This window comes from Homalodisca vitripennis, chromosome X (genome assembly GCF_021130785.1).
Source record: "Homalodisca vitripennis isolate AUS2020 chromosome X, UT_GWSS_2.1, whole genome shotgun sequence".
Taxonomy (NCBI): Eukaryota; Metazoa; Arthropoda; class Insecta; order Hemiptera; family Cicadellidae; genus Homalodisca; species Homalodisca vitripennis.
In genome coordinates this window covers 150,707,669-150,724,503 of record NC_060215.1, presented here as the reverse complement: position 1 = coordinate 150,724,503, position 16,835 = coordinate 150,707,669, and the positions used below count along the sequence as shown (strand labels likewise).

At 34.6% G+C, this 16,835-nt stretch overlaps 1 protein-coding gene across 1 annotated transcript in view; it reads right to left on the bottom strand.

Annotated features, from left to right (window-relative positions):
- The window catches only part of LOC124370017 (general transcriptional corepressor trfA-like), a 90,779-nt gene that overhangs the window by 22,350 nt on the left and 51,594 nt on the right, over positions 1–16,835 (bottom strand). The window contains exons 6-7 of the mRNA XM_046828294.1: positions 14,887–15,026; positions 6,213–6,352 (exon numbers count right to left, since the gene is read on the bottom strand). Coding sequence (XP_046684250.1) covers positions 6,213–6,352; positions 14,887–15,026 — 280 coding nt within the window. The remainder of the gene's footprint in view (positions 1–6,212; positions 6,353–14,886; positions 15,027–16,835) is intronic.

The following is a 16,835-nucleotide window of genomic DNA, read 5'->3' as shown; positions in this document are numbered from 1 at the left end:
GTCAGATGTTTCTTTAAAGGTAATTTGAAAGCGTGAAAGACGAACGTTTTATGTCCCAGGGATTGTACAGTTTTGGACTAAAGTAAGAGAATCCTTTTCTTCTTAATTCCAGCCGCACTTTTGGAAGATGCCGTTACTTGTTCTGCCGAGTACTGCGACACACTGCGCAGTTCCCTAAGCGACATACTGCGCAGTTCCCTAAGCGACACACTGTACAGTTTCCTAAGCGACACACTGTGCAGTTCCCTAAGCGACACACTGTGCAGTTCCCTAAGCGACACACTGTACAGTTCCCTAAGCGACACACTGTGCAGTTCCCTAAGCGACACACTGTGCAGTTCCCTAAGCGACACACTGTACAGTTCCCTAAGCGACATACTGCGCAGTTCCCTAAGCGACACACTGTACAGTTCCCTAAGCGACACACTGTGCAGTTCCCTAAGCGACACACTGTGCAGTTCCCTAAGCGACACACTGTACAGTTCCCTAAGCGACACACTGTGCAGTTCCCTAAGCGACACACTGTGCAGTTCCCTAAGCGACACACTGCCCAGTTCCCAAAGTGACAACACTCAGTGGACGAGAACAAGCCTGCACCCTGTATATGGCAGCCACTGGCAAAAGTCTGGCAGCATCCCAAAATGCAGATATGCAATCCCATTGTCTACAAAGACCATAGACGAAACGCACTGCCGAATTTTTGGATTCGGCTCATTTATTCCTTAGTTATGGCATTGCAATATGCAGCTTTTATGACAGTAAGATAGATTGTTTCTGGCATCGTTGAGGAAGAGAGTAACTGCTCTCTATTAAAGGGAGCATACCTTGAGTACTTGGGTGAGCTCAAGACGCATATAACCGTAAGGTTCGCACGGTCACAAGACTGGCCGGGAAAAAATACTGCACTGATATTGACAGTGTGCGGGATTTTGCAACGCTGCAGAAATTACAACCAAAAGACTCTACCTCAAGTAATACCACGGACAACCACGGTACATACATTACAGAGCTAGAGAGAGTACTGAATATAATGGTAAGTACTCCTTTTCTGGACTGCAACATCGATGATGAGAATCAACCACTCGCTGTGGGTGGAGATCTATAGGGTGTGCCAATCACTCACTATGGATTCTGACACACTGTATGACCTTCAGAAGGATGAGTGGAAGGTCAATTCATTTAGAACCTAAAAGACTAAATACTAATAAGCAATTTAACAATAATGAAGAGATATTAATTAATTGAAACTGAATATCTTAAAACTATAGAACAAAAGTTAAAACTTAATGGTGATCCAAACACAACAATTTCTCCAGGAAGAATTGATTTCGGTTGTTTTCAGTGTTTTGTGGGACTGCTAAAATTGTAAACTGGTAAGCTTCACAGTACATTTCCGAGGTTTGCAATAGTCCCCTTGAGGTTTCAGTGCTTGGCAGTATGCCGTTCTACAATGGAGTATTTTAGGCAAACACCAGGCCAAAATGTTTTAATGCATAATTAAATGATTATTTGCTAAGAGTAGAAACTGTTGTAACTAATGAATTATGCAAGTTAAATTACAAAAATGTAGAATAGTTTTTAATAGTGCTGACCACGAATTACATGCCTGTTTAAAGATTCTGGGCGTTTTCAGTGATTTTCAAACATCGTAAAGCAATAAGTATTATACATATAAAAAAATGCTTACCTACCTGCATTCCTTCTCTTTTTAATTTGAAAATTATAAGTTCTGTTCAAAGTTAAATTACCCAAAAAAAAAAATGTTTAGCGCATGTTTTAAAGAAAAGAAATGTGTTTACAAGTATTATTACAAACAATCTAAACTAATCATACTTACAATCACTACACAAAGTCTTATTGGAACTGTGTCCATAGATGCACTATTTTGTACAAATGTGCAACACTTTGTAGTTTTGTTTTAGTCAAAACAAAACAAAACTACAAAGATACTGTTGCGATTTTTATGTCACTTTAAAACATACTTTTAAAAGTTGACTACTTTGATAACAAGTAAAACAAGTCAACAACTTATGTTTTGTTATTGAGCTGATTGACATTGCAAATGTTCTAGCAGCAAATTGTGTAACTTCATCCCGATAAATTTCATAGAGTAAGCAGAACCCATAAAAATTCCGATTACACAACATAATTCAGTTGAAAACATCAATCTAGTAGAACTACAGAAGGAAGGAAGCTCTCGAAAGTTTTAAATGTCAAAGTCAAAATCACTTTATTGTCATAAAATGAAGGATCATTGACAAAGTCATTTTAAAACTCACATTGACAGCTAGTCCTAGGTCAACTAAAATGTAAGTCAAAGTATGAGTAAATGTCATTATTGAAAAATACAGTGGATGAAATTACAAACAAAACTACAATATCAAAATGAAATATGCTCCATGTGGAAAAATCCCTACGCAACACTCTGCTTATGACGTCTCTGTTACACATTTTACAATTCTCAAATTCTCTTCAGTATTTTTATCTATGCAGTCTGAAGTGTAAATGCAGAACTTCAGATGATGCTTCTTCAAACAGTTAAAAATACACATTACACCATGAACAGCTGGTGACCCATGACTTGATACCTTGTGTACCGAGGATGTCATGGGATACCAAGCATAAAATTCATCATATAATTTATAGTTTCATCAGCATATTTATGAAAAAAGACACAGTCCTACATAATGTTCGTGTAGGTGTTTACCCACATCATGTTGAACTTTTGATTAGATTTATATCTATACCTGTTATTCTTTTTTGTTTTAGCATAATGACATCAAAAATTAATTGGGATATAAGATATAATCAAACTATATGTAAAATGACTTTAGCTAGAGGCAATGTTAGAAATATAAAATTCTCTCTTTAACTTAAGATAATATTATAGAATATTTAGAAGTGATTTAGGTGGAAATACAAACTGACGATATGTTAGTTACTCCTAAAATGGTTGAATAAGAATTTATTTTTAAACATTTTAGAATAAAGTATCTAAACACATGTTTTTTTAAACACTTCACTTATTTAGTGTTAAATATACAGAAATTTCTTTTACTCTGACATTCAAATAATAAATTCTGTCATAAAATAACTTAGTAGATAGTTTTGATTCTTTGTGTAGATCAAAATCTTTATTCATTTTCATCAAAAAAACAGAACAGGTGTCAGTGAATAAAATTACAATACGGTAATGATATAAAGTTTACATTATATACAATGAAATCAAAACTAAAATAGATTAAAATACATGTTGTTTTTTTTATTTAAAAGTTGGTTGTAGTTTTAAACTTTTCAATGGTGTAAAAAAGTAACAGGGCTAATAAATAACGATTAAATTCAATTTTCTTATTTGGTTCTTATCTGAAATGAATTCTTGAATCTTCTAGAGCAGTGGTTCTCAACCTTTTCAACGCTGCGACCCCCTTTTTAGGTTGAGAATTTTGGCGACCCCCTTCTTGTAACATCGTAAAGTAAGCCTTTGTATGCAAAAACACAGCAATAATTAGTTTTAAAAAAACATAAAAAACACTATTCAAAACTATATAAAAACGTTAGTGAGCACTAATTTCTTAATAATTAATAAACGATCCGGTAATAAATGTAACGAAAGTAATTTTAATCATTTTCAATTCTTCAATATCAAAGCAGGCAAAGACTGTGCGCAGTGTATTTACAGAACTGACGCGTGGTGTATTTAAAGCCGCGGAGACAGCCTGACATGGAGCTGCGTGCGCAGCTATCGCACGGCGCAATTCGTCCTCCGACAAGCCAGTCGACTGCCTGACGTCTTGAGAAATAGTGCGTACTTTGATCTTCAAATTGAACACTCAAGTTTTAGTATTAATAATGGATAAGTTTTTAAAAAGAGAAGCTTCATGTAGCAAAAGTAGTTCCGAAGTCTCAAAACCAAAATGCCGAAAGTATGATAATGCATATCTACAGTTTGGTTTTACTGAACTTGAAAACAAACCTCAGTGTGTTATTTGTAGTGATGTTTTATCAGTTGAAAGCATGAAACCTTCAAAAATGAAGCGTCATCTTGAAACTAAGCATTCTGCGCTGAAAAACAAACCAGTCGAGTTTTTCCAGAGAAAACTGCTGTCCCTTCGCAGTCAACAGGTAAATATTAAAAGTCGTACTGATGTTAGCAAAAATGCCCTTAAAAGCTTCGTACGAGGTAGCGTTAAAGTGGGGAAGCCACATACCATTGCTGAGGAATTAATTCTTCCTGCCGCAATCGATATGGTTTCAAATGATTAATCCTCAAAAAGCTGACAAGCTAAAAAAGATCCCACTATCAAATGACACTGTGTCACGATGAATATCAGACATGGTGAAAGATGTTCAGAACCAGCTAAAGATGCAAATAAAAGAAAGCACGTTTTTTCGATTCAATGCGACGAATCAACTGACATTGCTAACTGTGCTCAGTTTTTGTGTTTTATTAGGTATGATTGCGGTCACTCTATTAAGGAAAATGTATTATTTTGCAAATCTTTGCCAGACCATGCCACAGGTGAAAGTCTTTTTAAAGTTTTCATTGAGGCAACTGAACCATTTGAAATTGATTAGAACAAATGTGTTTCAATTTGTAGTGATGGTGCAAGAGCCCTTTCGGGTAAAAACAGCGGATTGATTGCCAGGTTGAAAACGTTAATGCCAAATGCAAACTGGGTGCATTGTTTTTTACATAGACAAGCTTTGGCAGCTAAAGGAATGCCGGATGACTTGCGTCAAGTTTTGGCTGAGGCTATCAAAGTTGTTAACTACGTCAAGAGTCGACCATTGCAGAGTAAATTACTTGAAAACTTGTGTGAAGAGGTAGGAGCCCTGCACAAACATTTGCTATTCCACACCGAAGTGAGATGGCTGTCCCGGGGTAACGTGTTGAGTAGGCTGTTTTCATTGAGATCAGAAATGTTGCTTTTTTAATGGACAGTAAACATGAACTTTCCCATTTTTTCAGCGATGAAAAATGGTTAATAAAGCTTGCTTACTTAGCTGATATTTTTTCTCATCTCAACATTTTGAACTTATCCCTACAAGGACCAGAAACAACTATTTTGTATGCTCAAGACCGAGTAAATGCATTTGTAAGAAAACTTACTCTTTGGAATACAAAAATAAAAGATGAAGACTTTGAACATTTCCAACTTACACAAGAATTCAAGGAGTATGTCTCAAGTATTGGTGACACATCCATTGACTCATCATCTCTCTCATTACTCATATCATCACACCTTGAAGCCTTGACAAAGCAGTTGAATGATTATATTCCTGTTAAAGATACAAGTGGATCTGTGTGGATAACAAAACCATTTTCCGAAAAAGCTGAATTGAATGCTGGCCTCCACGATGAACTGATAGATATATCAAGTGATCAGTCATTGAAACTAACTTTTGACAATGTTTGTCCCGACAAGTTTTGGCTAAGTATAAAGAAGGAACACCCAGAATTGACCAAAGTAGCATTGAAGATTTTGATACCTGTTTCTACTTCTTACAATTGTGAAAAAAGATTTTCCACAATGGTGAATTTAAAAACCAAATCAAGAAATCGTTTGGCACTGGAAAATGATATTATTTTGTGTTTGACAAAAATCAACCAAGACATTCTACAGTTAGTTAATTCAAAGCAAGCTCAAGTTTCTCATTAAGTCATTCTGCTGGACTTTTAAAAAAATGTATTTTTTGCAATGTATTTTGTGTAGTGTGCCTTTTTTAGAATAAACAAATTTTGTCTCACAACAAGGCCTACGTTACGATACAAGCGGCGCGGCAGGCACCATCATTTTTAGCAGCGATGTTGAGTCATTTAGAGCTCCATTTGTTCCTTTTTGTTAATTATAGTTGTATTTTAAAATAGTATTGATTAATTGTAAATTGATTAAATATACTTATTGTATTTAACAAGCGGACTCAACTCAGTTTCTAAATAAGTACATCGTCGCTTCATTTGATATTCGCCGCTCATATGGTATATATGGCCTGAGTTTTTTTAGTTTTTTTTTCATTTATCACCTATCTCGCGACCCCCCCAGACCCGTCCCGCGACCCCCCTGGGGGTCGCGACCCACCGGTTGAGAACCCCTGTTCTAGAGCAACAGGACATACTTTTGGTGTGAGGTTTTTTAAGGTCTAAATCCCCAATCCAATAACTCACCAACCACCACTGATCTAGGCTGAAACATTAGCAGCAATACACTCACCAACAGCAGCTGTGGTCATACGGTCAAGGCCATGGCCGACATGATCGGCGTGGGCCTTGGTGCGATCCTCGAACATGTACTCACGGGCCTCGGACAGACGTGGCAGGTACTGCAAGTTCCGCAACTCGTTGATACCAGTCCTACATCAATGACAACCCATGAGGAAAATCTCATAAAATAAATATCCAGGTATAGCAGGTCAATTTTAGTAAAGATAAAATAAACAAGTAATAGCGTAAGTATTACTAAATGTTAATAAAAACAGTACTTTTCCAAATGGTTTATTTTTGGATGAGGCCTTTCGAAACCAAAACTCCCAAATTGTAGGAAACCCTAAGGACAAAATTTCAAGTGATAATAAACCAGGAATTTATGAAATTGGATGTGACGACTGTGACAAAATTTATATAGGACAAAGAAAAAGAATGATAAAAACATGATTTAAAGAGCATTTATCACACACAAAATATGGAAGAGTTGACAAATTTACTACTACAAAACCAATCCAATCAAAAGTAGTAAGCCTGCAATACAGGGACTGCCATCGGCAAATACGACTGAGGACATGACACTATATTTTTTATTTTTAAACATCCAAGGGCTTAACAACAAAAATTTAGTCTTAGAATCTTTTTTAACAACTAACAATATAAACGTAATTGGTTTATCTGAGCACTGGCTTAAAGAAGAAGAAATTTTCTCAGTTCTGCCTGATGGTTATCTTTGTAAAAGGGCATACTGTAGAACTGACCATATTAGAGGCGGTTCTCTAATTTTTACACATGCAAATTTTAATGTAAGAAAATGTGACGTAAAGCAATTTTGTTCTGAGTTGGATTTGGAGGTGGCTGCTATCTTTATCGATAATCTGAAATTGATTGTTGTAAATGTTTATCACTCTCCATCAGCTAACCCACATATCTTTCTTGATTCTTTTGAGGAATTACTGCAATTCTTTATAAAATGGTCTAATTACACAACTGTGATTGGGGGTGATTTTAATTGTAATTTTGATGTAACTAAGGGTAGTAATTTTTCTAAGCAATTTCTTAATCTTTTGCGACAGTATAACTTTTATCACCTAAATAGTCAGCCTACCCGAGGAAATAACTGTTTAGACAATATTCTTGTAAATTCCCATAAAAATAATAATCTTAGTTGTAGTATTTTTAATTTTCCGTTTTCAGACCACTGTGGTCTTACACTTAAAATGAATATCAATCCTAATCAATCTAACGTATCGTGTAGTATGCCTCTTTTTAAAATTATCTTGCCAAAACAAAAAATATGCGAGTTAGCAGACAGATTGGGGTGCTATGATTGGAATAATATTATGAGCCCTAATGTTTTTGACGCTCAGAATGTCTGTTCCATAATTTTAAATATATTAACAAATAACATTAACTATCTCTCTAAACCAGTAAAAGTAAATACCAATAATTATAAAAAAAGTAATAACCTTTGGTTCAATAATGAGTTAGCTGTCATGAAAAATAGATTAATTTTCTTAGACAGTTTAGTAAAAAATAACATCAGGAATTCCCATGCAATCAAACAGACATACAATGACTTAAAGCACCATTACAGAAAAAGCATTAAAGAAGCCAAAATTAAATATAACACAAGTGTCATAGAAGGGAGTAGTAACAAGTGTAGAACAGCATGGAATATTATTAAAAGCAATAATAGTGATAGCAATGTAAGTCTTAAAAATTCATTAATATGCCCCGATACTTTTAATAATTGTTTCCTTAATTCGGTTGAGACCATTAAAAACAGCATAGGCTTTCCTCCTACTAGCTCTGAGCAGTTGCTTGCATCCACTGGTATACCTGTCCCGAATGTACAATTCACATGGAATACTATAACACCACTCGATGTAATTGAAGCAACTAAGCGTTTAAAAAAACTCTGATTGTAATGATGTATACCTAATGTCTAATAATTTGTTAAAGAAAATCATTTATAACCTATCTATACCGTTATCCTGCTGCTTTAACCTTTGTCTCTCAGAAGGAATATTTCCTAATGAATTAAAAATTTCAAGGATTAGTCCAGTGTTTAAAAAAGGATCAAAGGAAAAACCTGAGAGCTACAGGCCAATTTCAGTTATTCCTGTAATATCCAAAGTATTTGAACTTTTAGTTTTTTATCAGTTAAGTAGTTATTTTGAAAAAAAACAATCTTTTAAGTCTTTCTCAGTTTGGTTTTAGAAAAGGTAAGTCCACAGTAGATGCCATAGATAAGCTGGTGCATGAAGTGCTACTAGCGTTTGAAAGTAAGGGTTTTGCTCGGGCTACTCTTTGTGACTTGAGCAAAGCCTTTGACTGTGTGAATCACTCAGAATTATTGTTCAAATTGAAATACTATGGAGTTCTTAATTTGCAGATGGAATTTTTTAGATCATACCTTTTTGAGCGTAAGCAGAAGGTTTTAGTAAATGGCGATTGGTCAAAGGAGGTTTCAGTTAAATATGGTGTCCCTCAGGGATCAGTTTTAGGTCCTTTGCTCTTTTTAATTTCTATTAATGACCTACCAGCTTTTATAAATTGTAAAACAATCCTGTATGCAGACGATACAACATTTGTTAACATCAATTCAAATATCGATACTCTTAATGTCTTGGCACAAAGTGCTTTAGATAGGGCATCGGGTTGGTTTAAGGCAAACGGTTTTCTTTTGAATGAAGAAAAAACCCAAAACATAATTTTTACTTTAAGACCTTTTGATATTAATATTAATACCAATTTTGATCAATTTTCTAATCAAGTAAAGTTTTTGGGAGTACAAATTGATAAAAATCTATCTTGGGGACCTCACATTGATTATATTAGCTCAAAATTGTCTAGGGTTATCTTCTTAATGAAAAGGCTTACTAGCCGTATTGAACAAAATTATATTAGATCCGCGTATTTTTCTTACTTTCAGTCAATTCTTAGGTACGGTTTAATATTTTACGGAAACTGCAGCAGGATAAATGAAATATTAATTTTGCAAAAAAAAGTTATCAGAATCATTTGTGGTGCTAATTTTTTAGAACATTGTAGACCATTATTTATTAAGTCAAAAATTCAAACTATTATTAATTTGTTTGTGTATGACTTGGTTTTGTATACCTTTCGCAACCCTAGTACTATAAAGTATGCCAGTCACAATTATAATACGAGGAGTAAGGCAAGTAGGTTACTACAATTAATTTCTGTAGGCTAGATAAATCAGTTAATAGTCACCAGGTTTTATCATTGAAAATTTATAATAAGTTGTCTCAGTTAGTAAATAAATATTCAAGAAATGTTTTTTGTAATAGGCTCTATAGTTGGCTTCTAGCCAATCCTTTTTATTCAATTGAAGAATTTTTTGCTGTACCTTGTATTGGTTTTTAACCAAAAATACTTTATGTAATTTTTTATTTTGTAATAGTTTATGATAATAGTTTATGGTAAATTAGTTTATATACACTAACATTTTGATTAGTAAACTAAGTTTGACTTGGCTACTGGCTGTACTTTGACTTTGTCGATGAATGTAAAAATTTTGTATGGCAATAAAATATTATTATTATTATTAATGAACTTAAATGCTTAGGAAACACTACACATACACAGAAATAAAAAAAAACTCATAAACAATGAAAAGGGCCCTATTGAAAATTCCAGTCTTCTTTCTTCTCAATTTATTCAAAAACTACACTGTAGTTATATCTAATTTTTCATACTAGCTGAAATATTTCCAAAATGTTTGTATTTGCATATTTACACCATACGATATTTTAATATTAATTGTAATAAAAATAATGTAAATATTTATTGGTGGAGTACCCTGATGATGAAACCTTTGGTTTTGAAAGGCTTCATCCAAAAAATAAACCATTTGGAAAAGTATCGTTTTTATTAACATTTACTAATATTAAAATTTGTTTCCAATTGCTCCAAGAGTCTTCGATTAATAGCATAAGTGCAATTATGCAGGTGCATAATAATTGACATACTGGACTTGTCTAGTGAGTATGGTGATTGTTGCTAAGCTGAGTTATCTCTTAACCAAGTTAAGTAACAACGAGAATAGTTTTCTGCTCGGATGGGTGCTTGCCGAGTGATCGTGTCCATGGTGGTGGTTCGGACGTCACCTTTAAGCCGTTGGTTTCGAAGTTAAGAGTCAAAGAGTGCTTCTAGGCCCTTAATTCTGCCTGGTGAAATACAAACTTATTTAACTCTTCTTAAAAATATATTTTACCAGAAAAGAGTACATCTGTACAATACCTACTTACAACAAAGTGTGATTCTGCTTTAGATTTTGCTCCTTTCCTCAAAAAGCGAAGAAGAGGTAGAGTGCAACTTAATATGTTTACAAATGGCAGTGCTCATCATTTGAAAATGGAGTTATTTTAACCTTTTATAATGGCAATTTCCTTTTTGTGACTGACAAAATTAAAAACCTAATCAATGCTGTTTAAAAAGATCTTTTATTTAGTCCCTAGAGGCTATACAAGGTAGAAAGACGTCACACCATGTGTCGTAACAAGCTTTGTTGAGGTAGGATGAAAAATGTTACATGTATGGCTCATTTCACTCTCAATATGTCCTGCAGACAGGTAGATAACAATTAACCCTTTGACGCCAGCGCTATTTGACGTGCGCTGTACCTGAGTGGCGGTGCGCGCGAGACCTGCCCAGCGAGGGCAGGCAGGATTTCACTCAAATCTCACGTCCCATGCATCGTTCTAGTTATTTGCCTCTAACTTTCTTATTTTTTATTCAATTGGTTCCAAGTAAAGTTTTTATTTTGTAAAACTAAATTCCTTTTATTTTGAGTTAATTTTACCAATTTTCCGTTAGTTAATATATGTGTTTTACATTAATTTAGTTTGAAAAACTTGTGTTTCATTACATTTTAAGCGTGTTTTGTGGTAAAAAAACATAGAATGAAGCTGTTTTTAAATAGTTATCACTGAAATTAGTTTTAATGTCCGTATACAGCTTATGTTAGATTTTCATTAGAAAAGAAACATTTTCTTGGAGATAAGAGTACACCAATACGTTTTTATAGTTACAAATTGTATTGAGTAGAGTTCAGGAAATTAAAGTTATTTACACAGATTGAAATAGATTCGAGTATGATTTTCAAGTCCTTTTAATGATGTAGGATGGTGTGATACCTTTGAAAGCAAGGATCCAAACACAATCCTACGTCACAACCACTGCAGTAGATAGTGGATCTCTTCTCTCTTCCTGCTTTGCGGCACACTACACAGCGTCGTCGAGTGTTGGATTGTTTTGGCCAGTGATTACTATTTCTAGCAGAAAGCCTGGTGGTTTCTCGTATGGTAGGACTCTGAACAATTCGCTCAGTGGGGCCAAAACGAAGAAAAAGTCCTTGGAGAAGCTTTAGTCGAAAGTCACTAAGAGACTTCTTTGTTCCATTTTCAGGTTTATAGAGAATATAGCAGTTCAATACAGTGGTATCCAGAAAATGAAAGAATAGTTTCTTTGCAAGTAAATATTTCAAAACAAAGTCAACAATTTCGATTAGTTTTTTGTGAAAAATACAACCTTTTAAGAAAAAAAAAAAAATTTGGCATGAAAATGTTAGTTCGTTTAGGAGATACAAAATAAAGAACAAAACACTACAGCGCATGACAGCAGGTGTCCCGCTCGCTACTCAGCCAGCCAAGTATGCCGGGACACATACTGTCCCGTGCGCTACTCGGCCACTCATCACGAGTGGGACAGACGCTGTCCCGGCCGACCTCAAAGGGTTAAACTTAACATGTGTTAATATGTCACATGTTTGAATGTGTAATACCCATATAAGAGTATGGAGTTTGTTTTTAGATTTATTTATTCTGCTATTTTCTCATTGCCATCTTGGTTAAAAACAAGACCGATGTAAAAATATTTGCAAATGCTTAGCCAAATCCTATGGATTAACATGCATCATCATCGAACTCAGTGTTCCTCATATAGAAATGAGGCTACATGCACAATTAAAATTCTATGGGTTGTTCGTTTTCGAGGTACCGTGCAGACAGACAGACAGGTCGTCGCGTTTCACACATAATGTTATTGTGTTTTTTGAAAAACGCATATTTACTCAGATATAGGGTTGCAAAATACTATATCGCTCATACAACCTCAAATAACCTAAACTGTTTATAAATCAACAAAATGTAATGTTGCTATGTGTGAATAACTATAGCTAATAATTTAAGTAATCACATTTTATAATTAAAAGGTATATAAATTGGTTTTAGAGTAACTTGTAATTAATTTCTTTAGGTAAAATAGCTGAGGTGGGTAAAATTTTATAAATAATTGGATGTTAGTATTTTTTTAGATAAAACACATCATTTGAAACATTAATTGCTCTTAGGTGTTTTTAAGATAAATAAATATTACCTGAGGTATAGCGTGTTCGGATAACCTCAAACAATCTAAATTGTATTTAAATCAATATGTTATGTTATGTGTGTTAGTAACTACGGTTTCTGGTTTAAATAATCAAATATAATACTAAAAAAATATAAATTGGTTTTACAAAGATTAATAATGATTTGAACTATCAATTTTATATTAACCATTAACTGCATTAACTGACATCATGTCAGAAAGTTACACAACAAGCATCATACATCTGACGGAAACCATTATGTATTTTAGGTACAAAACAAAACAATGATCATTCATAAATTTTAACCATCTAAAATGGACACATAACTTTGAAACATTTAAAAAAACATGCACATTATGAGTAGTAGACTGAATTTGATTGACCAAAAAACTGTTTACGAGGTAAAAACCAATTTAGGTAAAACTGAGAAATATATGGTATCTAAAGCTACATGTATGGTAATAAATCACGTTATTGAACGTTATAAAGTAGATATTAACAAAAAGATAACCATTATACTGCAATAATCAGTAACCTATAAGGTTATAAGGTTTTTCAAGGCATGAATTCATTTATTTCTCTTTATTGGAACACTTTTTTCAGCACATTCCACGAAAAATGGCTGTTCCAGAATGCTGCCAAGTATATTTTATCCTTCTTTTTGCTGTGGGGGACAAACTGAACAAATATTTTGAGTTTCAAAGAACCCAGGTTAATCTATTGGCTGATCTTCATACAGAAGATATAGTCACGCTACAAAAATCATATGTCTCCGAGATGGAACTAGGCAAAAAATATTCACTGCAAAGGGCAACAAACATCCGGTTACAACACAATGTGAACCAAACAAAGTATTCCACTTGATTGAAAAGTAGAGGGATAAACAGTATCCAGGTACAAGGAGGTGAATTTGGGAGGGGTATTAGTTTTTGCATCTATCTCCAAGTATCTGTTTCTGCATCTGTTCCTATCTGCCATCTTGTTTTTTGTCTGCCTTGACGATTACCATTGACTAGTGCCCTCTGGTCAGTCGTAGGTGGATAGTAGACGAATGAAGACGTATTGTCACCTGTATTCCGTAGATCAGTTTTAATGATTAGTGTTGTGTATAGTTTTTTATTAAGTGCATGTTTTAGAGTTAGTGAAGTTGACACACAACATGGTGGTTGTGATTCCTGACTCAGGCGTGCCACAACGCTTTGGTAAGATTTGTTTATTTTAACTTAGTTTATAATTATGTGTTAGGTTAGTTCTTTACCTGAAGAAGAGATCAGATTGCAGATCTCGAAACGTAGTGTTACTGATTTATTGTTTCACTGAACGATGGTAAATGTCCGGAAAAATCCTGTTTCCTTCATATCTCCAAGACATATGATACCCATTAAAAGTTAATTTCTCTACGTTAAACTATTGAGGTCAATAAAACTCTGCATAAGGACACTGTATATCGGTGAACGCAATACAGAAAAATCAGTTGATATGAATACTGATAAAAACTTTACATCATCTATGGTGTAAGTAGTTTTTAGATAAACGGATATTTAATTCAAAGCAGTAAAAGTTGCTCAGCACTAACAAGACAACTACCAACGGTAGGCAGGTGTCCTATGGCGGTATTGCTGATCCTTGTGTTCAACTAGTGTACACATTTTTTACTAAATCACCTTAGTGCAAGAAGACGGCAGTTGTTACTCTGCTTCGAGAAACCAATCCTTTGTTACTTTGGTGACCTTTGTGTCCCATTGTCACATTATTAGTTCGTTAGTGTGATCTTAGTGATATCTGGAGAGCGTAGCGTGGATGTACACAATGTGTGTAAATAGATTTCAGTTTTAATATATACGTAAGTTCTAGTATGTACATCAAAACATGCTGAGTTTCAAATTAAACATTAAGCAGTACATGCGGGACATTAGTTTCCCAGTATTTGGCAGCACTGATGGATGCCCCACATCCTACAAATTATTGATGTACAGCTGGGTGACATGACAACTCTACACCAATTATTTGAACTGTATAAGGATATCCCACTAATATAAGTGAAGAAAAAGCATCACTTAAGGTGTTATTATTAATATTTAGCAGTGAAAGGTTAAAGAACACATAACGCTGCCAAAATAGAGTATTCAAGTCGCTAATGGGATATAAATAATAATAACAGACGTCACGAAGAGGCAAAAATGGTGTGAACTCAAAAACTTATAAACCCATACCTAAATTTCTTACCACATTGTTTATCACTATCACAAAAGGAATATAGGACAATTAATTTTGTAATTAAATTTACCTTTTACGTTTCATTGGCGATTTGCCAATCTCCGCAGTGGGAACAAGCTGTTCTCCGGGTCTGATCCACAATATAGGTCCGTCATTGGACTCTTGTGGGGTTTCCATCTGCACAACGGATAGAGGGCCCCAGGGCATTGTCTGTAAAATTTGTTTTGTTACACATTAACAAGTTTCTACATTAATTTATTTTTGCATTAACCTTTGAAAACCACAGTGACAATCTGCTGTCACCACATATTATTGGGATATATATAACATTTGGCATATGATCATATCCGTATGCCACACTTTAAGGGTTAAAAAATGACATGTTTTCTTTAAGGAAATGACACATTTATTCATATAGCAAAAAAATCTGTCATTCTCACCAGTCACTTTCATGTGGATACTGTAAAAAGTTCATATACTTATCTCAAACGTTTTTCTTTCAGCCTGGCTATAAGATGTCCTAAAAGACTCCTTTAAATTCCTCCCACTCATTGTGGAATAATCAAACTTACATTATTCCTCTCTTTAGAAATAGTATATTTAGGGGCTGTAGCCAAAATTTTCTTCAAAAATTAAAAACAAATTATTAAGACCAAAATTTAACTGTGCCGCCTTAGGAGTTTAGTGTGCATCCACAACAAATGTGATTGTGCAAAAGTTGGACAGGAATAACTTTTGTTGTTCACTTTCTACACCCTTACCCATTCTGAGGAAGCCAGTAGCAATGATGTTTACTCTAACACATAAGAGTTACTGTTATTTATTATGTATAACTTTAGCAAGGTTAGGAACAACAAAAGGAAGTCAATCTGGGATGATGAATGCACTTGACTCAAGAATACTTATATACAAGCCCTTGAAAAAGAACTATGCTATGGATGACCACAGGATAAAGCTGAAACTGCAGCATAGAAAAAAGATTATGACCAAGGAATCAAAGCTATGAGGAAAAAACAAATCTCAGACCTAATTGGTGACTCCGACAATAAGTCAAAGACATTATGGAATATTATAAACAACAAAAGGAAAGAAGACCCAAGGCTGAAATCCAATGGAAGCTCCATGTGGAACAGGAAACATTAGAAGGCACCCAAGAAATAGCCAACCACTTCAATAATTTTTTTGCTGCTGCAGCTGAAAAAATGCTAGAGGCCAATAATGTTAGAACCAATATGAACAACACCACATTTCACAGACCAGGAGCTGCACTTTCAAGAAACAACAGGAGCTGAAATACAGAAAGCTATAGATTCTTTAAAACCAAAAACGTCATCCGGAATTGATGAAATATCAGGAAAACTAGCAAAATTATGTAAAAACGAACTTACCCACCCACTGACAGACCTCGTAAACAAGTCACTCCAACAAGGTATTTTCCCATCACAGCTAAAAACAGCAAAAGTATACCCAAAATACAAGCAAAGTCCTACTACAGACACAGACAGCTACATACCAATTTCCCTAATACCCACATTTTCAAAAAGTTTTGAAAAATTGTCCTTCAAAGACTCATTTGTGATCTGGAACAAAATGAACTGATAACAAGCCAACAACATGGCTTTCTCAAAGGCAGATCTACTACAACAGCCCTAATCCAGCTAACTGAACACATTATCGACCAACTAGTAGAAGGCTGCCTAGTCACCAGTTTATTTCTTGACCAGCAAGGCATTTGACTGCCTTTAGTTTCTCCGAAAGCTACAAGCTCTAGGCATTAAGGAGAAAACAGCACAATGGTTCTGTAGCTACTTAAACAATAAACAACAGCTTGTAGAAATAATAGATAATCAAAATGGCACAAAATACAGAGTACAATCTAAGAAGAGGAGTGCAGCAAGGTTCAGTTCTTGGCCCAGTATTCTTCCTTCTGCTCACAAAAGACCTCCCAGACCAACTAGGAACTTTTGCAAGACTACCATGTACGCATACGATACAGTTATTACAATATCTGACAAATTA